This window comes from Mobula birostris, chromosome 20 (assembly GCF_030028105.1).
Source record: "Mobula birostris isolate sMobBir1 chromosome 20, sMobBir1.hap1, whole genome shotgun sequence".
NCBI classification, from domain to species: Eukaryota; Metazoa; Chordata; class Chondrichthyes; order Myliobatiformes; family Myliobatidae; genus Mobula; species Mobula birostris.
This window is the reverse complement of record NC_092389.1, coordinates 27,421,056-27,440,183: the sequence shown is the minus strand read 5'-3', so window position 1 is coordinate 27,440,183 and position 19,128 is coordinate 27,421,056. Positions and strand designations below refer to the sequence as shown.

Here is a 19,128-nt window from a genome sequence, read left to right as displayed (position 1 = left end):
CAAATTAAAGGCTTCAAATTGGAAGTACAATCTGAGCTGTTTTTTCTCTAAACGATTTAGTAGGTAGATCTCGCCTTTCACTAAGGTCGAGGTAGGGGATCTTGGGCTTAAAAAGGTTGGTGACCACTGCACTAAAGAAATCAAAAAATGTGATTCTTACAATGCCACTAGCATCATCCAGATGAGAGTGAGCTCTCTACAACAGGTAGATAATGGCATCATCCAATCCCACATGAGGTTGGTAGGCAAACTGTAGCGGGTCCAATGAAAATCTCATCTGCAGTCCAAGGTTAGTCAAGACCAGCCTCTCCAGCACCTTCATCACAAGATGTGAGGGCAATTGGTCTGTAGTCATTAAGTTCAAATGGAGTCACCTGCTTGGCTACAGGAACCAAGCAGGAAGTCTTCCACAGTACCGGTATCTTTTCCTGACTCAGACTCAGATTGTCAAGCTGCTGCAAAATACCAGACAGCTGGCTCGCACAGGCCTTCAGTACCCTGGGGCTGATGCCATTCAGGCCAGCACAGGCCAGCAGCCTTGCCTTGATGGAGTCTCTCCAGCTGTTTTCTACCCTGACCTGAAGTCATAATGAGGCGGAGGAGGGTGGGCATCCCTATGGAGGCAGGATGATCCAAAGTGGCGGGGGGGGGGGGGGTTGAAACACAACCACTCACCAGAGAGGAGTGGAGGAAGAAGGCTTCAGGGGCAGGGAGGGTGTTTGGTCTGGACAAGTGGGGGTGGGGAACAGCTGGAGGTCTCACGCTGGACCTGTTGGAAAAACAAGTTCACAAGTTCAATTTGTTGGTCCTATCCAGGCAGCCTCAATCTTCCTTTCCTTAACCTTGAAGTCAGTGATCTGCTTCATATCCGACCACATGTCCCTTACGCTATTCTGCTGGAGTTCGTACTCCAACTTCTTGTAGGAGTCTTTGCACTCCCTCTCAGTTTACTCTGTACTCACCTCGCTACTTGTCTATCTCCAGACCTGAAGGCTTTCTTCTTATTCAAAAGTTCTTTCAGGTCACTGGTGATCTGGGGCTTGTCGTTGGGAAAGCAGTGTACAGTCCTGGCTGGCAAGATGGTATTCTCACAGAATTTGATATAGTCTGTTATACAATCAGTCGTTTTGTTAATTCCTTCCCTGTGTGGCTCACATAAAACATTGGTGAGGCCAAATTTAGACTATTGAGTGCTGTTTTGATCACTACCTACAGGAAAGATGCAAGTCAGGTTGAAAGGGTAAAAAGAAAATTTACAAGGATTTTGCTGAGACTGGAGGACCTGAGTTAAAAAGAAAGATTGATAAGTTAGGGCTTTATTCCTTGGAATGTAGACAATTGAGGGGAGATTTGATAGAGGTATACAAAATTATGAGGGGTATAGATAAGGTAAATACAAGCAGGCTTTTGCTACTGAGGTTGGGTGAGTCTACAAATAGAGGTCATAAGTTAAGGGTTTAATGTTTAAGGGGAACACGAAGGGAAATTTCTTCACTCAGAGGGTGGTGAGATTGTGGAATGAGCTGCCAGTGCAAGTGCTGCATGCGAGCTTGATTTCAAGGTTTAAGAGACATTTGGATTGGTACATGGATGGGAAGGGTATGGAGCTCTATGGTCCTGGTGCAGGTCGATAGGAGTAGGCAGTTTAAATGGTTCGGCACAGACAAGATGGGTCGTAGGGCCTGTTCTGTACTTTTCTGAGACTCTATAAGGTAGAATGTATAGCTTTTTGTATAATTATAAACTGCTAAAGTTATCTTATAAAAACCTGGAGAGTGATGGGCTCCGCCAGGTTTCAGATGCCCAAGATACGCCATATGATGAGCATACCAAAAAAAGGTTGTCATGACGGCGCCCCGACAACTCCATCAGGAGTTAAGGGCACACACAGACACACACTCACTCTTATCTCACCTAAAACAAAAATTGCTTTGCTGCATTATAGCCAGTACTGATTTTTATATTAATGAATTAGACATTTCATAACTTGTTAAACATAGTTAGATTTCTGTAGCTTGCAATAATTTTCTATACCAAATCAATAACTGTTTACGTGAAGTGGTAATGAAAATATAGAAATTAAAAAGATGAGGTGAATTTTCTAGTTAAGTTTGGTTTGCATACTTTTTTTTCCAGAATCCAGCTTCCCAAATGGGGAGGGAGTTAGGTGTCACAGATGTCACATGTTTGAAAGATCAGCATGATCTGCCTGCAGAGTTGCAGAAACAGCCACAGAAATCCACTGGTGGGAAGCATGTTACTTTGGAGCCTGAGCTACAGCATGAGAAGGTTAGTCTTTGATTTCTGCGTGCTCCATAGGAGTAAACATAAGACCAAGATCCATCTAATGATTTAATTTAGTTATGCATTTTAATCAGTCCAAGATAACCTTTCTTTAAAAGCATTTACATCTTTTGTATTCAATTATCAAGCAAACTTAAATTTAGTTTTTAATCTTTGCTCAATTAAATTACTTATCCCTCTTATTAAAAACAAATCTTACAATATCCTGAGCTTAATATCTCAGAGCAATTACAATCCTCTGTAGTGCCTTCTCTTGTTACCTCAGGAAAGTGGATCTACCATACTTTGTTTATATTACTCCTATATAATTTTCTTGCATAAATCTGATACAGCATCTCATATTTGATTGCATTTATCAACATGAAATAGTTTACATCAGTCTTATCCTTGTTGCTTGTGCAAGTTGATCCTACAGTATAAAATTACAATTCATCAGCACCTTTAGATTTGCATTGTCACTCTTGAATGTCACAAAGAAAAATAGAAGTATTGCATGATATGGTTGTGATACAATTGGGTTGAAGAATAATTTTGAGGCAATATAATGGAACTTTACTCTGCATCTTCACTAACCCAGATGTGAAGATTCTTAATGCAGTTATGGGTTCGTTCACCAGTTCATATACACTTCGTCATGGAAGCTATGAAAATTTAAGGAATGTCTTGTAAAAGACATACAGCAAGGAACCAGACCTCTTAGGCCTGAGTCCGCAGCAAATATCAAGTAACTGATCACGGTGCCTAATTTGCATTATTTTTATTTTGTTTAAAATAAAGTAGAGGTGGAGGTATCATAAATAGAAGTGAATAGCAAGTACAACATATTGATCAATTTAATGAATGCACACACTGGTAACTCACAACTCATGTTACAAGGAACAAGAGTGCTGGTAGAAACAATTCTAAAGCAGGTTATAATAGCATTATGTATATATAGAGAGGCATTACTAGTAACTCTGGAACGGCGGAGGTTTACAAGAGGCCGCCTATTGCTGTGCTAGGAATTTGGTGCAAAATCAACAATCTGTGTGGTGGGAATCTCCATGAGAGCTGGTGTTAGTTGGGCCACAGCCATGGTGTATCCACTGAGATGTGGTGCTCAGGGCTGTACCCCTCCTCTTTATTTGGTTACACAGTTTTCTTTAGCCCAATGATTTCACCTGATAATAACCTAAACTGAAGGAGGGACAGAGGTCTGCACCTATCTTCGCATCCACAGGAAATGACAAGATGGGCAATCTATCAACGAGTGAAGCAGCTGCTGTTATTCCCCAGCAATGACCCACACCCTTGAGCCATGTGTGTCAGTGCTGATTCTCTGCGTCCCTCATCCTGAACCCACCCTCTCCACCCTGGGCTGTGGGCGCTTTATTGTTGGGGCAGTTCCACCAAAGGGCAGGGGTTTTTGGCACAGCAGCAGGAGGCAGAATTCTTAATTTTAATCTTGCTCAAAACCTTATTCCAATCACTTGTTTGTACACATTGCCAACAGCATTTTGCCATTTATGAGAATCTTTTTTCCTTGTCTTAGAAATGATTGCACAGTGATAACCAGCACTTATGCAATACACATCAAAGTTGCTGGTGAACGCAGCAGGCCAAGCAGCAACTGTAGGAAGAGGTGCAGTCGACGTTTCAGGCCGAGACCCTTCGTCAGGACTGACGAAGGGTCTCGGCCTGAAACGTCGCCTGCACCTCTTCCTACAGATGCTGCTTGGCCTGCTGCGTTCACCAGCAACTTTGATGTGTGTTGCTTGAATTTCCAGCATCTGCAGAATTCCTGTTGTTTACTTATGCAATACCTTTAATATATTGAAACATCCCGTGATACTTCACAAAATTGTTACAATACAGAAGGCCATTGAATGCAAATTCATACCTGCTCTGTTAGAGCAATTCAGCTTGTTCCATTTCCCAACGTCTCCATTGCATTGCAAATATTTTCATTTCGATTCTTGCACTATTTTATCTCAGTTGGATTCCGAACTGTAACCACTTATTGTCACTTTGGTTCTTTGGCTTATCACCTTCGTTCTGTCTCATGGTTCTTAACCTCTCTGCCCTTTTTATTTGTCTACTTTCAATGTCCTTTTGTGGTTTTAAATAGGTCTATTTTGGTCCTTTCACAATCTGTTCTGTGTTCCTGGAATAATTTTAGTAAATCTCCTTTGTAGTGTCTCTAGAGCATTTATAATTTTCCTAACATGCGACACTCAGTACTGAACACTGTGCCAAATGTAGCTGAACCAGTATTTTAATTTTTTTTTAAAGTTATCATAACTTGCTCTTGGATTGTATGCCCCTCTCATCACGTGTATTTTAATAACCGCTTTCTTGTTTGGGGGATTTTCGCCCATTCTTCCTTGCAAAAGGCTTCTAGTTCTGTGAGATTCTTGGGCCGTCTTGCATGCACTGCCCTTTTGAGGTCTATCCACAGATTTTCAATGATGTTTAGGTCAGGGGACTGTGAGAGCCATGGCAAAACCTTCAGTTTGCACCTCTTGAGGTAATCCACTGTGGATTTTGAGGTGTGTTTAGGATCATTATCCTGTTGTAGAAGACATCCTCTTTTCATCTTCAGCTTTTTTACAGACGGTGTGATGTTTGCTTCCAGAATTTGCTGGTATTTAATTGAATTCATTATTCCCTCTACCAGTGAAATGTTCCCTGTGCCACTGGCTGCAACACCAGCCCAAAGCATGATCGATCCACTCCCGTGCTTAACAGTTGGAGAGGTGTTCTTTTCATGAAATTCTGCACCCTTTTTTCTCCAAACATACCTTTGTGCATTGCGGCCAGAAAGTTCTGTTTTAACTTCATCAGTCCACAGGACTTGTTTCCAAAATGCATCAGACTTGTTTAGATGTTCCTTTGCAAACTTCTGATGCTGAATTTTGTGGTGAGGATGCAGGAAAGGTTTTCTTCTGATGACTCTTCCATGAAGGTCATATTTGTGCAGGTGTTGCTGCACAGTAGAACAGTGCACCACCACTCCAGAGTCAGCTAAATGTTCCTGAAGGTCTTTTGCAGTCAAACGGGGGTTTTGATTTGCCTTTCTAGCAATGCTACGATCAGTTCTCTTGGAAAGTTTTCTTGGTCTTCCAGGCCTCAACTTGACCTCCATCGTTCCTGTTAACTGCCACTAATCTTGCTTAAAATGTTGAAAAGAATGTTTCATCTTTAACTTTATGACTTTTGGATATCAGTTCATCTTCTACTCAACTATTCACAGTAACAGAAATTTTGACCAAGGGTGCCCAAACTTCTGCATGCCACTGTTGGACCAATAGAAAATGACGATGGAGACATTGTAATGAGAGACACAATGATGGCAGAGGAATTGAATGCGTATTTTGCATCAGTCAACAGAGTGGAAGTTACCTGCAGTATACTGGGCATTCAAGACTGCCAGGGAAGTGAAGTATGTGCAGTGAAAATTATGACTGAGAAGGTGCTCAGGAAGTTTAATGGTTTGAGGGTGGATAAATCTCCTGGACCTGATGGAATGATTTGGACTATGGGATTAATGGATTTGTGGCTAAATTTGTCGATGATACAAAGATAGTTGGAGGAGCAGGTAGTGTTGAGGAAACGGAGAGCCTGCAGAGAGACTTGGATAGTTTAGAGGAATGGGCAAAGAAGTGGCAAATGAAATACAATGTTGGAAAGTATATGGTCATGCACTTTGGTGGAAGAAATAAATGGGCAGACTATTATTTAGATGGGGAGAGAATTCAAAATACAGAAGTGCAAAGGGACTTGGGAGTCCTTGTGCAGGGTACCCTAAAAGTTAACCTCCGGGTTGAGTAGGTGGTGAAGAAAGCGAATGCAATGTTGGCATTCATTTCTAGAGGTATAAAATATAACAGCAGGGATGTGATGTTAAGGCTCTATAAGGCTCTCATGAGACCACACTTGAAGTATTGTGTTCAGTTTTGGGCTCCTTATTTTAGAAGGTATACACTGACATTAGAGAGGATTCAGAGAAGATTCACGAGAGTGATTCCAGTATTGAAAGGGTTACCATATGAGGAATGTCTGGCAGCTCCTGGGCTGTATTCCCTGGAGTTCAGGAAAATGGCGGGGGGGGGCGGGGATCTCATAGAAACATTCCGAATGTTAAAAGGCCTGAACAGATTAGATATAGCAAAGTTATTTCCCATGGTAGGGGAGTCTAGGACAAGTGGGCATGACTTCAGGATTGAAGGATGTCTATTTAGAACAGAGATGCTGAGAAATTACCTTAGTCAGAGGGTGGCAAATCTGTTGAATTTGTTGCCATGAGTGGTGGTAGAGTCATTGGGTATAATTAAGGCAGAGATAAATAGGTTCTTGATTAGCCAGGGCATCAAAGGATATGGGGAGAAGGCAAAGGAATGGGGATGACTGGAAGAATTGGATCAGCCTATGATTGAATGATGAAGCAGACTCGATGGTCCAAATGGCCTACTTCTGCTCCTATATCTTATGGTCTTGTGCTCAGAATCTCTTCCCCAGGGTAAAAATGTCACAAAACAGAAGACATACTTTTAAGGTTGGGTGGTGAGGGTGTGAACAGTTTAAAGCAAGTGTTTTTTTTATGCAGAGTGTGATGGGTGCCTGAAATTGGTTACTAGGGGTAGTAGTGGAGCAAGCAATTTGGTGGAGTTTAAGAGCCTTTTAGATAGCACATGAATATGAAGGGAATGGAAGAATATAGATGATACACAGAGGAGGACATTTGCTTTTTCTAGCATCAAGATCAGCACAACATTGTGGGGCGAATAGCCTGTCCAGTGCTGTACTTGCTGTGTTCTTTGTGACTGTGATTTTGTCATTGAAGCATTATCAAACATAACTTGACATCAAGCCACGAAGATATTAAGGCCTATAATTAATAAGGTCGATCAAAGAGCTAAGTTTCAAAAGGCACCTTAGAAAATGAGATGCAAATGTAGAGATATTCGGGGAGGAAATTACAGATCTTGGGCATTGGTTAATGATGACACAGGTGGCACCAATTAAAGCCTGGAAGGCCAGAATTGGATTTGATTTAATAAGATTCAGAGACAAATTAAGTTGCAGTGAGTGCTTGAGGGGGATGGGTGTGGAGAGGCTGTAGGATAAATTATCAATAATTTTGGTTAAGGTCACCAGTAGAAGAGGGGGGAGAGTTGGGTGGGCACTGACAGGGCTATTTTTAGGCTTATAAAATTAGAGGTAAAGGAATTCCTAGAGATTGTCAGCACTTTGTTGGTGTTGGCTTTCATAGAAGATTTTTAACTCTGCATTTAAAGTCTGCTTCAATATTCTCTCAGGCTTGCAAAAAATTCAATCACATTGTCAAATATTTCTTGTATGCTGTTTGCTGCCACATATTTTAATAATTTGTCTTAGTTTTGATCTGAAAGGGTGCTAATCGCAAAAGTGTGAGCTAGATATACAGACTTCTGAAAGCCCAGAGGTGCAAATTGGGAGTAAACTTTGGATAATTATGTAAGCAGGTATAAGCAGGGTTAAGGTGAGAAATACTAAGAAGTGATTATGGTGCCTTTTTCAGTGATTAAGATGAGATGAGTAGCAAGACCATGTGAGAAATTAACTACAGATTGGAGAATTTATATAAAGGAAGATATTGTGTATAGATTTAAGGTTATTGGTGACAAGATTAGAAGGATGATGAGGGCAAACACTTGCACTTAGGCTGGTAGGATGCTGGAGCTTGTCACATGGAAGAGCAGAAGAGATAAAAACACCATCACATTTTAAAAATATTTGGATGAATATTTGAACAGCCATGATCTGCAATTATGAGCCATGTCCTAGAAATAGAATTAGCCTGGGTTGATCTTCATTAACTGGCACTGATATAAGATTCAAAGTACATTTATTATCAAAGTATGTATACAGAATACAATTCTGAAATTCGTCCTCCCGCAGGCAGCCATGAAACAAAGTAACACCATGGAACCTGTTCAAAGAACCCATCAAGCACCCAAAACAAAAACCTCAAATAAAATAACGAGTTAGCTGGTCTCTTTGGGCAGCATCCTTCTATGATTCTAAATTTGGGAAGACTAACCTACAAAACAACACAATTCTTGACCCTAAGCTTTTAACAGTGGCTGTTGAAAGGGAGTCTACAGCCCAACCACTTCTTTGTTAGCAACAAAGTCATGACATTGAACTACAAGGTGACTATGACCTCAATTCCACTTCAACACCCACCCATCCAGATCTGAACCCATTCGTTTTCATTACCAAATTCTAATTATCTGGCAATGTTTAACTTTCAAGAAAGCAATGCATCTCGACAAAAGAGGGCAGATGTTGTACTTCATCTTGAACTATGAAAAGTCCATGAACATGATGAAATATATTGCCTTAAAATGCACTGCCGATGAACAAATCGTATCCTAGGACTTGCACTAGGATCTGCTCACCATATACGATAGTTACATTGAGATATATGAAGTAGATCCTTTTGCAGAAGACAATTGCAAAGGAAACTTTTGGCAGAAGAACACAAGTCATGGCAGAAACTGATAAAGGAAGCAAATATGACACACTTAACAATAAAGTTTGGTTAACAATTATTGAACAGAAATGATTCACAGAAAGCAGATAATGCTATTCCGTAGCAGCAACCTTATAATTTGCCAGTTGCTTAATAATGAAACGTCTTCAAATGGCTAAAAGGTAAACCACAATATAATAGACATAAAGAGAACAATTTTATTGGCCACTTTAGCAGCTGAAATGGAAGATTCTGTCACTGCCTTGTAATCATAAGATATAGGAGCAGAATTCATATCATGGCTGATTTTTTTTCCCCTCCAAGTCCATTCTCATGCATTCTTCTTGTAACTCTTGCTCCCTTACCAATCAAGATGCCCTGAAGTCTTGAAAGGTTGCATGTCTTGTTTATGTGCAAGGAAAATGTAAATTTGGGGCAGTGTACAGGGACTAACATTTTGAAGTCTGTGTAAAATTCAAATGTATACCTTCTAAGGTGTATAAGAAATGCCCAAAACTACTTCAGAGGCTGTGGAAAAGTCATGAGAAAGATCTGGACCAAAGTTACTATTCCATCAAGTTGGAAATTGGCAGAGGGATGCTTTATTCCAAAGGAAGAGGATTCTTCCACAATTGCCCAGTTTAGGACAATTTCTCTCCTGGATTGGGAACGTAAGATTTTCTTTTCTGTGCTCGCAAAAAGGCTGACTTCTTCATGATGCAGAACCGCTATATCAACACATCCATCCATAAAGGCGATATTCCAGGCTTGTTGGGGTGTCTGGAACACACCTCAATGATTAGTCATTTGATCCGTGAGGCCAAGCAGAAAAAAGGCGACCTAACAGTTGTCTGGTTAGACCTCGCGAACGCCTACGGGTCTATTCCACATGACCTCATCCTAGAAGGACTTGACCACTATTACATCCCAGTGGCTATTCGAGACATGATCACCAGCTACCTAGGAGGATTCAAACTCAGATTTACATCAGCCCATTTCACAACTAGTTGGCAGGACCTCCAGAAGGGGATTCCAACAGGGTGTACCATTTCCCCCCCCCCCCCCCCCTTATTTACTATGGGACTGAAACTGCTATTATCAGCAGCAGAAGATGTAACCCGCGGCCCGACGCTGGAGTTCGGGCATTGTTCAGCCGGCTCTACGAGGGTTGATGGACGACATCACTATAACAACTGTGTCACATGTCCGAGCAAGATGGGTATTGGAAACCCTGGACAATGTAATCACTTGGGCGAGGATGTCCTTCAAGGCCAATAAGTCCAGGTGTATGGTGATCAGAAAGGGCAAAGTTACTAGCAAGTTTAGCCTCCAAGTTCAGGGTGAGGTCATCCCTTCCATCGAAGATAACCTGATAAAATGCTTGGGGAAGTGGTTTAATGTGTCACTGACAGATGGGGCCAATGTCACCAATGCTGTGAAGCAGACAGACGAATGGCTGAAGAAGATCGACAAATCCGGACTTCAGGTAAATTCAAGACCTGGCTGTACCAATATGGCATTCTGCCCAGGCTTCTCTGGCTCTTCACACTTTATGAGTTCCCCACAACTGCTGTAGAGGGCATCAAGAGGAAAACCAACAAGCACCTGTGGAGATGGTTGGGAGTTCCCCCAAGCTTCTCTTCAGTGGGCCTCTATATTCGATCTGGGCAACTACAGCTTCCACTGTCATCTGTTGTGGAGGAACTCAAGGTGGCAAAATGCAGAGCCTAATTAAGCTTGAGAGATTCCAATGACGTCTTGGTAAAGCAAGCAGGCGTTACAACCAGATCTGGGCGCAAGTGGGCAGCCAACGCAGCTGTGGAGCTCGCAGTGTGTTCTCTGAAGATGCGAGATATCATCGGCAACCCCTGCGTCGGGTGGCAAGGCCTCTGCTCAGTTCACTTCCAGCAGTGGGGAAATGCAAGCATAAGTAACAAGGGAGACATGGTACAGGCAGAAGTACGGATCCGTGAGGAAGAGAAGCGGATGTCAAAGGCAGCGGAACAAGGGTTCCAGGGTGCCTGGACAAAATAGGATCTGCCTAAGCACAAGATCTCATGGGCAGAGTTATGGAGTCTGGAGCCCTTCCATATTTCCTTCCTCTTGCGATCCGTGTATGATACCCTTCCTTCGCCATTACATCTGTACACATGGGGCATGAGAGAGGACCCGAACTGTAAGCTCTGTGGACAAAAGGCGTCACTGGCTCATATACTGTCCGGGTGTAAAACAGCTCTAACTCAAGGACGGTATAGGTGGCACCATGATAAGATGCTTCTGGCTCTTGCTGACACACTAGAGCGAGAGAGATGCAAGAAGAGGACGGCTGGCACAGATTTGAGGAAGGCCATCACTCTCATCAAAGAGGGAGCCAGGCCTTTCGTAACCAAACAACCAAAGCCCAATCTGCTGCTAACAGCCAGGTCCTGGGAAACGAGGGTTGATGTGGGAAGGAGGCTGCAGTTCCTGGATATGGTGCATACAACTCTACGCCCGGACATTGTACTGTGGTCATCTGAAGACAGGAAAATGATTCTGGATGAGCTGACTGTGCTGTGGGAGGAGGGATGGGAAGAGGCCCACAAGAGAAGGCCTTGAAGCACCAGCCCGTAGTGCTGGAGTGTAAAGACAAGGGATAGCAGGCATGGCTGTTCCCTGTGGAGATCGGCTGCAGAGGTCAGCATGGCGGTTGTTGTCAGCTCTGGGCCTGGACGAAAGGAGCAAAAAACAAGCAGCTCATAGGATGGGGCAAGAGGCAAAATGAGCCTCTTGTTTGATTTGGAATAGGCGAGAGGAAGGAAGTTGGAAGCCGGAAGCCAGGCGCAGATGGGCAGTGATTTGGCCATCACTGCTGGCCCACCAACTGGAGAGTGTCGTGGTTAAGGGTCGAAACATTCTGTGAAGGTTGGGAACCACCTGATGACATCTGCTCCTGGCTGAAGGCTATGGTTACCTTATAAGGCTGGAGACTGCACCCTAACAGGTGTATGTAACAAGAGAAGAGAAACTTCTGCTGCAGTTTTGAAGTTGAGTAAAGAAGACTTGAGGTCTAAAAGTGTTATGGGTAATTTCTTCATTTTCACACCTTTCAGACTTTGAGATATCAGCCTGAGTAGGCTATCACTCAGTCGAAAAAGCACCGTGTCCCCAAATAAGCTGCCAGGCAGTTTGTAGGTTTTAAACATCAGTCTTTAAATATCAAAGATATTTTTCTGGGAAAAAGTTATCATTATTGCTGTCTTTATTGATGTTTTGGTGGTTTATCATTGCCAGCCATCCAGTTCTGCTTTATAAGATCTAAGATGGATGCGACAAGCTGTATCTTTTTTTATTCATTGTTTTGGGATCTGGCACTGCTGGAAAGACCAGCATTTATTGCCCATCCCATATTGTCCAAGCTGCTGAGAGATTATATGAAAAAGTGGGCCTTGAACTGCCCCGATCCTTGTACTGAAACAACTCACACTGTTCTGTTGATGAGGGAGTTCCAAGATTTCGATCCAGCAACATTAAACATGTCAAGGTGCTGTGCAACTTGGAAAAGAACCTGCAGGTGGTGCTGATGTTCTTGGGTGCCTGCTGCACTTGTTTTCATGAGTAGTAAGCATGTGCGTTTGGAGAAGTGTTATTGGAATATCTTGGGCAAATAGAAAGGTTTCTGGCCTAAAATGTATTTCTCTTTGCAATGTTGCTGCCTGACTTGCTGAGTCATGGTCACTTTTGTTTGCATCACATCAGCAAATCTCAATGACGTGTAACTGGATTGTGGACTTTTTGACGGAAAGACCCCAGTCAGTCCGAGTTGTCAGCAACACCTCAAGCTCCATCACGCTGAGCATTGGTGCCGCTCATGCTGCTGACTCGCTACTGTACTGCTAGACCCAGATCAAACCACGTCATCAAGTTCGCTGATGATACAACAATGGTTGGCCTCATCAGCAATGATGATGAATTGGCATACAGGGAGGAGGTAGAGAGCTTGTCAAATGGTGTGAGAACAACAACTGAATCTCAACATGGATGATAAAAGAGATGATTGTTGACTTCAGGAAGGCGCAGGTCGACCACTCTGCATTCACATCAATGGCTCTGCCGTGGAGAGAATGAAGAGGACAAAGTTCCTTGGTGTGCACATAACAGACGATCTAACCTGGACCCACATACCACCTCATTAGTCAAAAAGGCATAGCAGGATCTACACCTTTCTGAGGAGATTGAAACATGCAAGACTCCTCGCCCCCATTCTAGCAACTTTGTGCAGGAGCACCATCAAGAGTGTCCTGTCTGGCTGCATCATTGTGTGGTACAGAAGCTGCAAGACATCAGACCACAAGATCCTACAGAGAATAGTAAAAACTGCTGAGAGGATCACCAGGGTCTCTCTGCTCCCTATTTGTGACATTTACCGGGAGCATTGTAGATGAAGGGCCCAAAGCATTGTTAAGGATTACTACCACCCATCACACAATCTCTTTGACCCACTACATTGGGAGGGAGGTACAGGAGCATCAGGACTAGGACTTCTAGACTGGTTAACAGCTTCTTCCCTCAGGCTGAAAGACTAATGAATACCCTGCCATCACTGAGGTCTTGTCACAAGGACACCAAGCTGTTTACTGTTTATCTGTGCTGCATATTATATACACTTTGAACGATCTTATAATATTTTGTTTTATGTGCTGTGTAATGCATGGTTTGTGAGCACTCAGTTGTCCAGAGGATGTCAAGTTTGATTGTATGTAGTCAGGTGACAATAAACTTGAACTTAAAATACCTGCCCATTTACCTTTACATATACGACTATGGATATAATCCAAGAATTTGAAAATTATTTATCCTGAAAACCTGGCAAAAGCGGGACAAGTGCACGATATAGTATTGGAAAGTATATAATCATTGTGAATAGAGCTAAGAAACTGCAGGGATAAAAAGACTTTGAATGGGAGTTGTATACAGACCTCCAAACAGTAGCAAAGATGTGGTCTTCAAATTACAACTGGAGATAGAAAATGCATGTTAAAAGGGCAATGTTATGATATTCTTGGGGGATTTCAATATGCAGATAGATTGGGAAAGTCAGGTTGGTGCTGGATCCCAAGAGGGTGAATTTGTAGATTGCTTACAAGGTGGCTTTTTAGAGCAGCTCGTGGTTGAGCCCTCAAGAGGATCCGCTATTCTGGATTGGGTGTTGTGCAATGAACTGGAATTGATTAGAGAGCTTAAGGTAAATGAACCCTTAGGGGCCAGTGATCATAATATGATAGAATTCACCCTGCAATTTGAGAAGGAAATGCTAAAGTCAAATGTATCAGTATTATAGTGGAGCAAAGGGAATTACAGAAACATTGGAGAGGAGCTAGCCAAGATTGATTGGAAGAGAACATTAGCAAGGATGATGGGAGAGCAGCAATGGCTGGAATTTCTGGGAGCAATTTGGAAGGCACAGGATATATACATCCTGAAGAGGAAGAATTCTAAATACAGGATGATGCAACTGTGGCTGACGAGAAGTTAAAACCAACATAAAAGCCAAAGGAGGGCATATAATAGAGCAAAAGGTAATGGGAAGTTAGAGGATTATGAAGCTTTTAGAAACCAACAGAAGGCAACTACAGTAAAAAAGAAAAAAATCATAAGAAAGGAAAAGATGGGATACGAAGGTAAGCTAGCCAATAATATTAAAGATACCAAAAGTTTCTTCAAATATATAAAATGTAAAAGAGAGGCGAGAATGGATATTGGACCTCTGGAAAATGTGCTGGAGAGGTAGTAATGGGGGACAAGGAAATGGCAGACGAACTGAATAAGTATTTTGCATCAGTCTTCGCTGTGGAAGACACAAGAAGTATGCCAGAAGTTCAAGAGTGTCGAGCAGAAGTGAATAAATTTGCCATTACTAGGGGAAATGTGCTTGGGAGACTGAAAGGTCTGAAGGTAGACAAGTCATCTGGACTAGATGGTCTACACCCCAGGGTTCTGAAAGAGGTGGCCGAAGAAATTGTGGAGGCATTAGTACAGGTTAGTACGGGCGGCATCTAATTAATTAGCATGTTTATTTCGGCTTTTTTCTTAAAGATCTGCTGAGTGCCTCCCAGCTACTGCTGCATTCTCCGCGAATCGGTATCTGTCCGTGGACTGGGAGGTGGGGTGGTGGGACACTGGGGTGTCATCTCATCGTTGATCAGGCCAGGCAGCTCATCTTCTCCTATCTCTGCCTGCCTCGATGTCGAAGGTCGAGGTTCGTCGTCTGCTCTGGTTGCTGTGGACGGCCTGCTTGTCTGCTAAGCCTCGCGCATTTTTCTATCATACAGTTCTTTGTAAGCACTCAAACCATCTTGCAAATATGCCCTAAAGTTACGTACCCTTTCAAAATTAAAGTCGTACTTTATCATTACTCACTCGGTTTCGATTGTTATCCTTTCCTCTTCCAATTGCATCAGCTCTTTATCTATCAGTTCTTGGTCACGTAATGCCAAAACCTCTTCAACATCATCTTTGTCGACTTCTACAAGCCAAACTCACGTTGTTCTTACTTCGTTCACCACAATCGAAACGCTTAATTATGTCTAGTTTTACACTAAGTGTAACACCCTTACAAGCTCTTTTAGGCTTTTCCAATACCTTAGAACTCATCTTGCAAACGGCTGCTCACGGGCACAAGTTTAAGCAATGCCGGCGAGTATGCTGTTCTGAATCCGGGGGAGAGCAGCTGCTCACGGAACGTGCTGATTTTTTTTTCGTGCGCTGCCTTTATCGCGCGCTGCTTTTCCCCCGCGCTGCCTTTCTTCGTAATAGTGAAAACACCTTCTGTTTGCGAAAACAGGGAACTAATGTAGGTCTTTCGTAACTGAGGTTTCGTAAAGCGAACATTCGAAAAGTGGGGGACCTGTAATGACCTTTCAGGAATCAGTTGATTCTGACATGGTTCCGGAGGACTGGAAAATTGTAAATGCCACTGAGAGGGAAATGGATCAGCCATGATGAAATGGTGGAGCGGACTTGATGGGCCAAATAGCCTAATTCTGCTCCTATATGTTATAGTCTTGTAACAGTTGCTCCAGCAAGGCTGACAAACTCCTTATCAGCTTAAACCCAAACATAAACCACAAAATTTTACTTTTCACCTGTCATTTAGAGGCGTACAAATTAAATTGGTGTACTTGGAGCAAGCTCATCCTTCCATTTGGACTGTCCTACGTTACTCTGGCATCAGGTGTGCTTGCCAGTTGTGGAAATATTCTGCCCACACAAAAACAAGTTTTCATGCTAGCTGCAGAGTTGTCACTGATTATCTTAAATCCTTAGTGTTCTGATAGGCAAGGAGATGGAGGTGGCAAGCAGATGATGCCTTTCATTTGATGATCGCCCATACCACCAGTGCACCAGTCTGAACTGGGCAAGTAGTGGAAGGACAGGAAGGCATCATTAACAGTGTTGTATCATTGTCCTTCAGTCAGGTATCTGAAAGTCTTGACACTGATCCTGTATTAACAATATTCACATCAGATTTATCTGTAAATGAGCCTATGTTCTAGTGGCAGATGTCAAGATGAAAGGAGGTAAGTAATGCAGAAAGGAGATTTAAGTTCACCTTGCCCCTTCCCAAAGATGCTACCTGATCTACTGTATGTCTCCAGTATTTGCTGTTTTAAAAGTAAGATTTATTATCTCATGGGTGTGTTGGGTGTGAATGTTGACAGAATAGGACTGAGTTGTTGTCATGGGATGTCAGTATGAAATGTCAAAGGAGGCATAAAGAGCATAAGTCAAGTAAGTGATTGATCTAGAGAGTAAGAAGAAGTGGGGCGGAGAATGTTGTAAATGGAATGATCATGAGGACAGAGATGAAAAGTATGGTGATGGAAGAGAGGTTTGGAGGATTGAAAACTAACCCCCAAAAAAGTGGAGTTTGAGTATTGTTTGAGATAATGTACTGTAGGTCTATAGTGTTAGTGGATGGGAACCAAGACTAAACAATATTATAGAGTTTTGAATTAGTTTCAAATGTGATACTTTATTGTGATAAAGTGTAAAAAAAAGTTTATAAAGTCGGGGGGGATCAGCGTGGAGTACTTGTACAGCATTAAATCTGCATAGTTTAGAAAATTGTTTAAAACTTTAAGTAATAGGAACTCTAATTTTTTAATATATTTCAGCCTTGTAGCAGACTTTATCGTGAGCCTTACCCCACGGGTTCCTCCCTCGGATTTAGTACTGACTACAAGGCAACACTCATTCTGCAACCTGGTGTGGACCAGGAAGAGAGCAAAAAACAGGTGTGTTCTTTCTTTGAAATGAGTTCAACAAATTGACTTATTAATGGAAGGAGACTAGCTTTATTTTGCGACAATGATTGGTAGGGAACCAAGAATCTGATATTTACCTTGTATGCTTTCTAATAACTTGCCTGCTGCTCCCGAACATGGAAAATTCAGAATTTCAACTGAAAATCCCATTAAAGCTCCAGAAAGCATCTTCATATTAGGCATGTTACAGCCCCTAGGCCCGGCATTAAAATTAACACTTTCAGAAAACCAGTTGTGTCTGAACTAGCCAGTTCTAATGGAAGGCAATTAACTCAGTTTTTCTGTTCCCGCAGATGTTGCTGGACCCTTCCATCATTCTCTTTTATCTTTCCTGCAACTGCAGTGTTTTGTGTTTCAGTTTTTTTTCTTTCTTGCCATTTTGATATTTTCTTGTGATATAGGAGGAGCCCATTTGGCTGTCAGATCTGTGCTGACTCAACATTTGCGTCAAAAGCCTAATCCAACACTCGTATACCTGTAAACTATACTCTCCAAAGCCCATCATCTTCACCCTGATTCTCCTAACATCCGTCTACGCCAAGGTAATTTACAGTAATCATTGAAACTTCCCAACTAGCATCTTTTTGTAATGTGGGAGGAAAATTCAGCATCTGGGGAAGCCAACATATTCATAAGAACAGATTGCATCTTCAAAATAAACAGGAACAGAGCTCAGGTTGAACTCAGGTCAGTGGAGCTTGAATGTAGCAACATTACGTGTTTTTCCACTGTGCTATCCTTGTTCATCTTCTATTTGCATGATTACCAGACTCCCTTTGTACATGATTTCCCCATCTCATAAATACAAGCGATTCTGCAGAAGCTGGAATTCCAGAACAACATACATAAAATTCTGGAGGAAATCTGCAGGTCAGCAGTATCTATGGCGGGAAATGAACAGTCACCATTTCAGGCTGAGGCCCTTCATCAGGACTCACTATTTCCCAATCTATTTGCAATTAACAAGTCTTCATCATACTCTTTCAGCTAACACTATCACCTTTTGTCATTTAGGCTGTCTTGGTCTCCCTCCAATCACATATGCTTTGATGCTACGTCCACACTACACCGGATAATTTTGAAAATGCCAGTTTCGAGTAAAAACGACAGGCGTCCACACTAAGCGTTTTTCAAAATATCTCCGTCCACATTAGACGGATATTTGGGCGAATCTCCTCCTACTGGGCATGTGCAGGACACACAGAAAACGAGCGAAGAGGAAACGATATACTTGGTGCGAGTTTGTCCAGTTACAGAGTAGAAAAACTTAAAAGGAATTGCTCTTGGATCTCGCATAGGAGGACTTAAAACTAAAAAAAAAACAAATACTGGAGCGTATGGAGGCAACCGACAGGGAGTTCACGGACAGTATGACCCGGCTGACGACAAACATTGAAAAACTGACTAACTCTGTGGCATTAATAAAGCACCTTGTTAATTGTATAAAACATGTCTGCATCAGTGTTATCTTGTATTTCCATATAATGTTACATTAGGCTGTTACACATCTATTGTCAGAGAAGTACTTGCATAAATAGGTAAACCACCTTCATACAAGCAAGGACAGAAAACAGGGCGAAGTGAGTATACTTATTTATTCAGTAAGCTATGGGTCAAAGTATTTGGTGAGTACATTTCTAACTCTTTTGGCTTCGGTCTTGTTGCCGTCTGTTCTGAAATTGTTAGGTTATGTGGAGGGTTGCGTTCAAGAAAACAATGAAATGCCGCCGCGCTGCGGCCATCTGTTCCGTCACGTCATGACAGCGTTTTTAAATAGTCAAAAAAGCTCACTTTACAATTTAACTCTCACGCCGTTCACACCGACTGTGCGTTATAACAACCGTCCGACAGTGCTTGCTCAGTACCAAGCAGAAGCAGAAAAAGCATTGTTGTTGAGGTGTTGTCATGACAGCGTTTTTAAATCTCTCCAGTTACCCCGTAAACACTACAACAGATATTCGGCGTTTTCAGATTTATTCACTCTGGAGACCGTTTCTGAAAATCTCCGTTTTCGGGGGCTGA

General features: G+C 42.3%; 1 protein-coding gene across 2 annotated transcripts in view; it reads left to right on the top strand.

Annotated features, from left to right (window-relative positions):
• Nucleotides 1-19,128, top strand: part of ccdc15 (coiled-coil domain containing 15) — a 54,875-nt gene that overhangs the window by 26,362 nt on the left and 9,385 nt on the right. For both annotated transcript variants that reach the window (XM_072238386.1, XM_072238387.1), the window contains exons 5-6: nucleotides 2,137-2,289; nucleotides 16,957-17,076. In XM_072238386.1, the coding sequence (XP_072094487.1) occupies nucleotides 2,137-2,289; nucleotides 16,957-17,076 (273 nt within the window). The remainder of the gene's footprint in view (nucleotides 1-2,136; nucleotides 2,290-16,956; nucleotides 17,077-19,128) is intronic.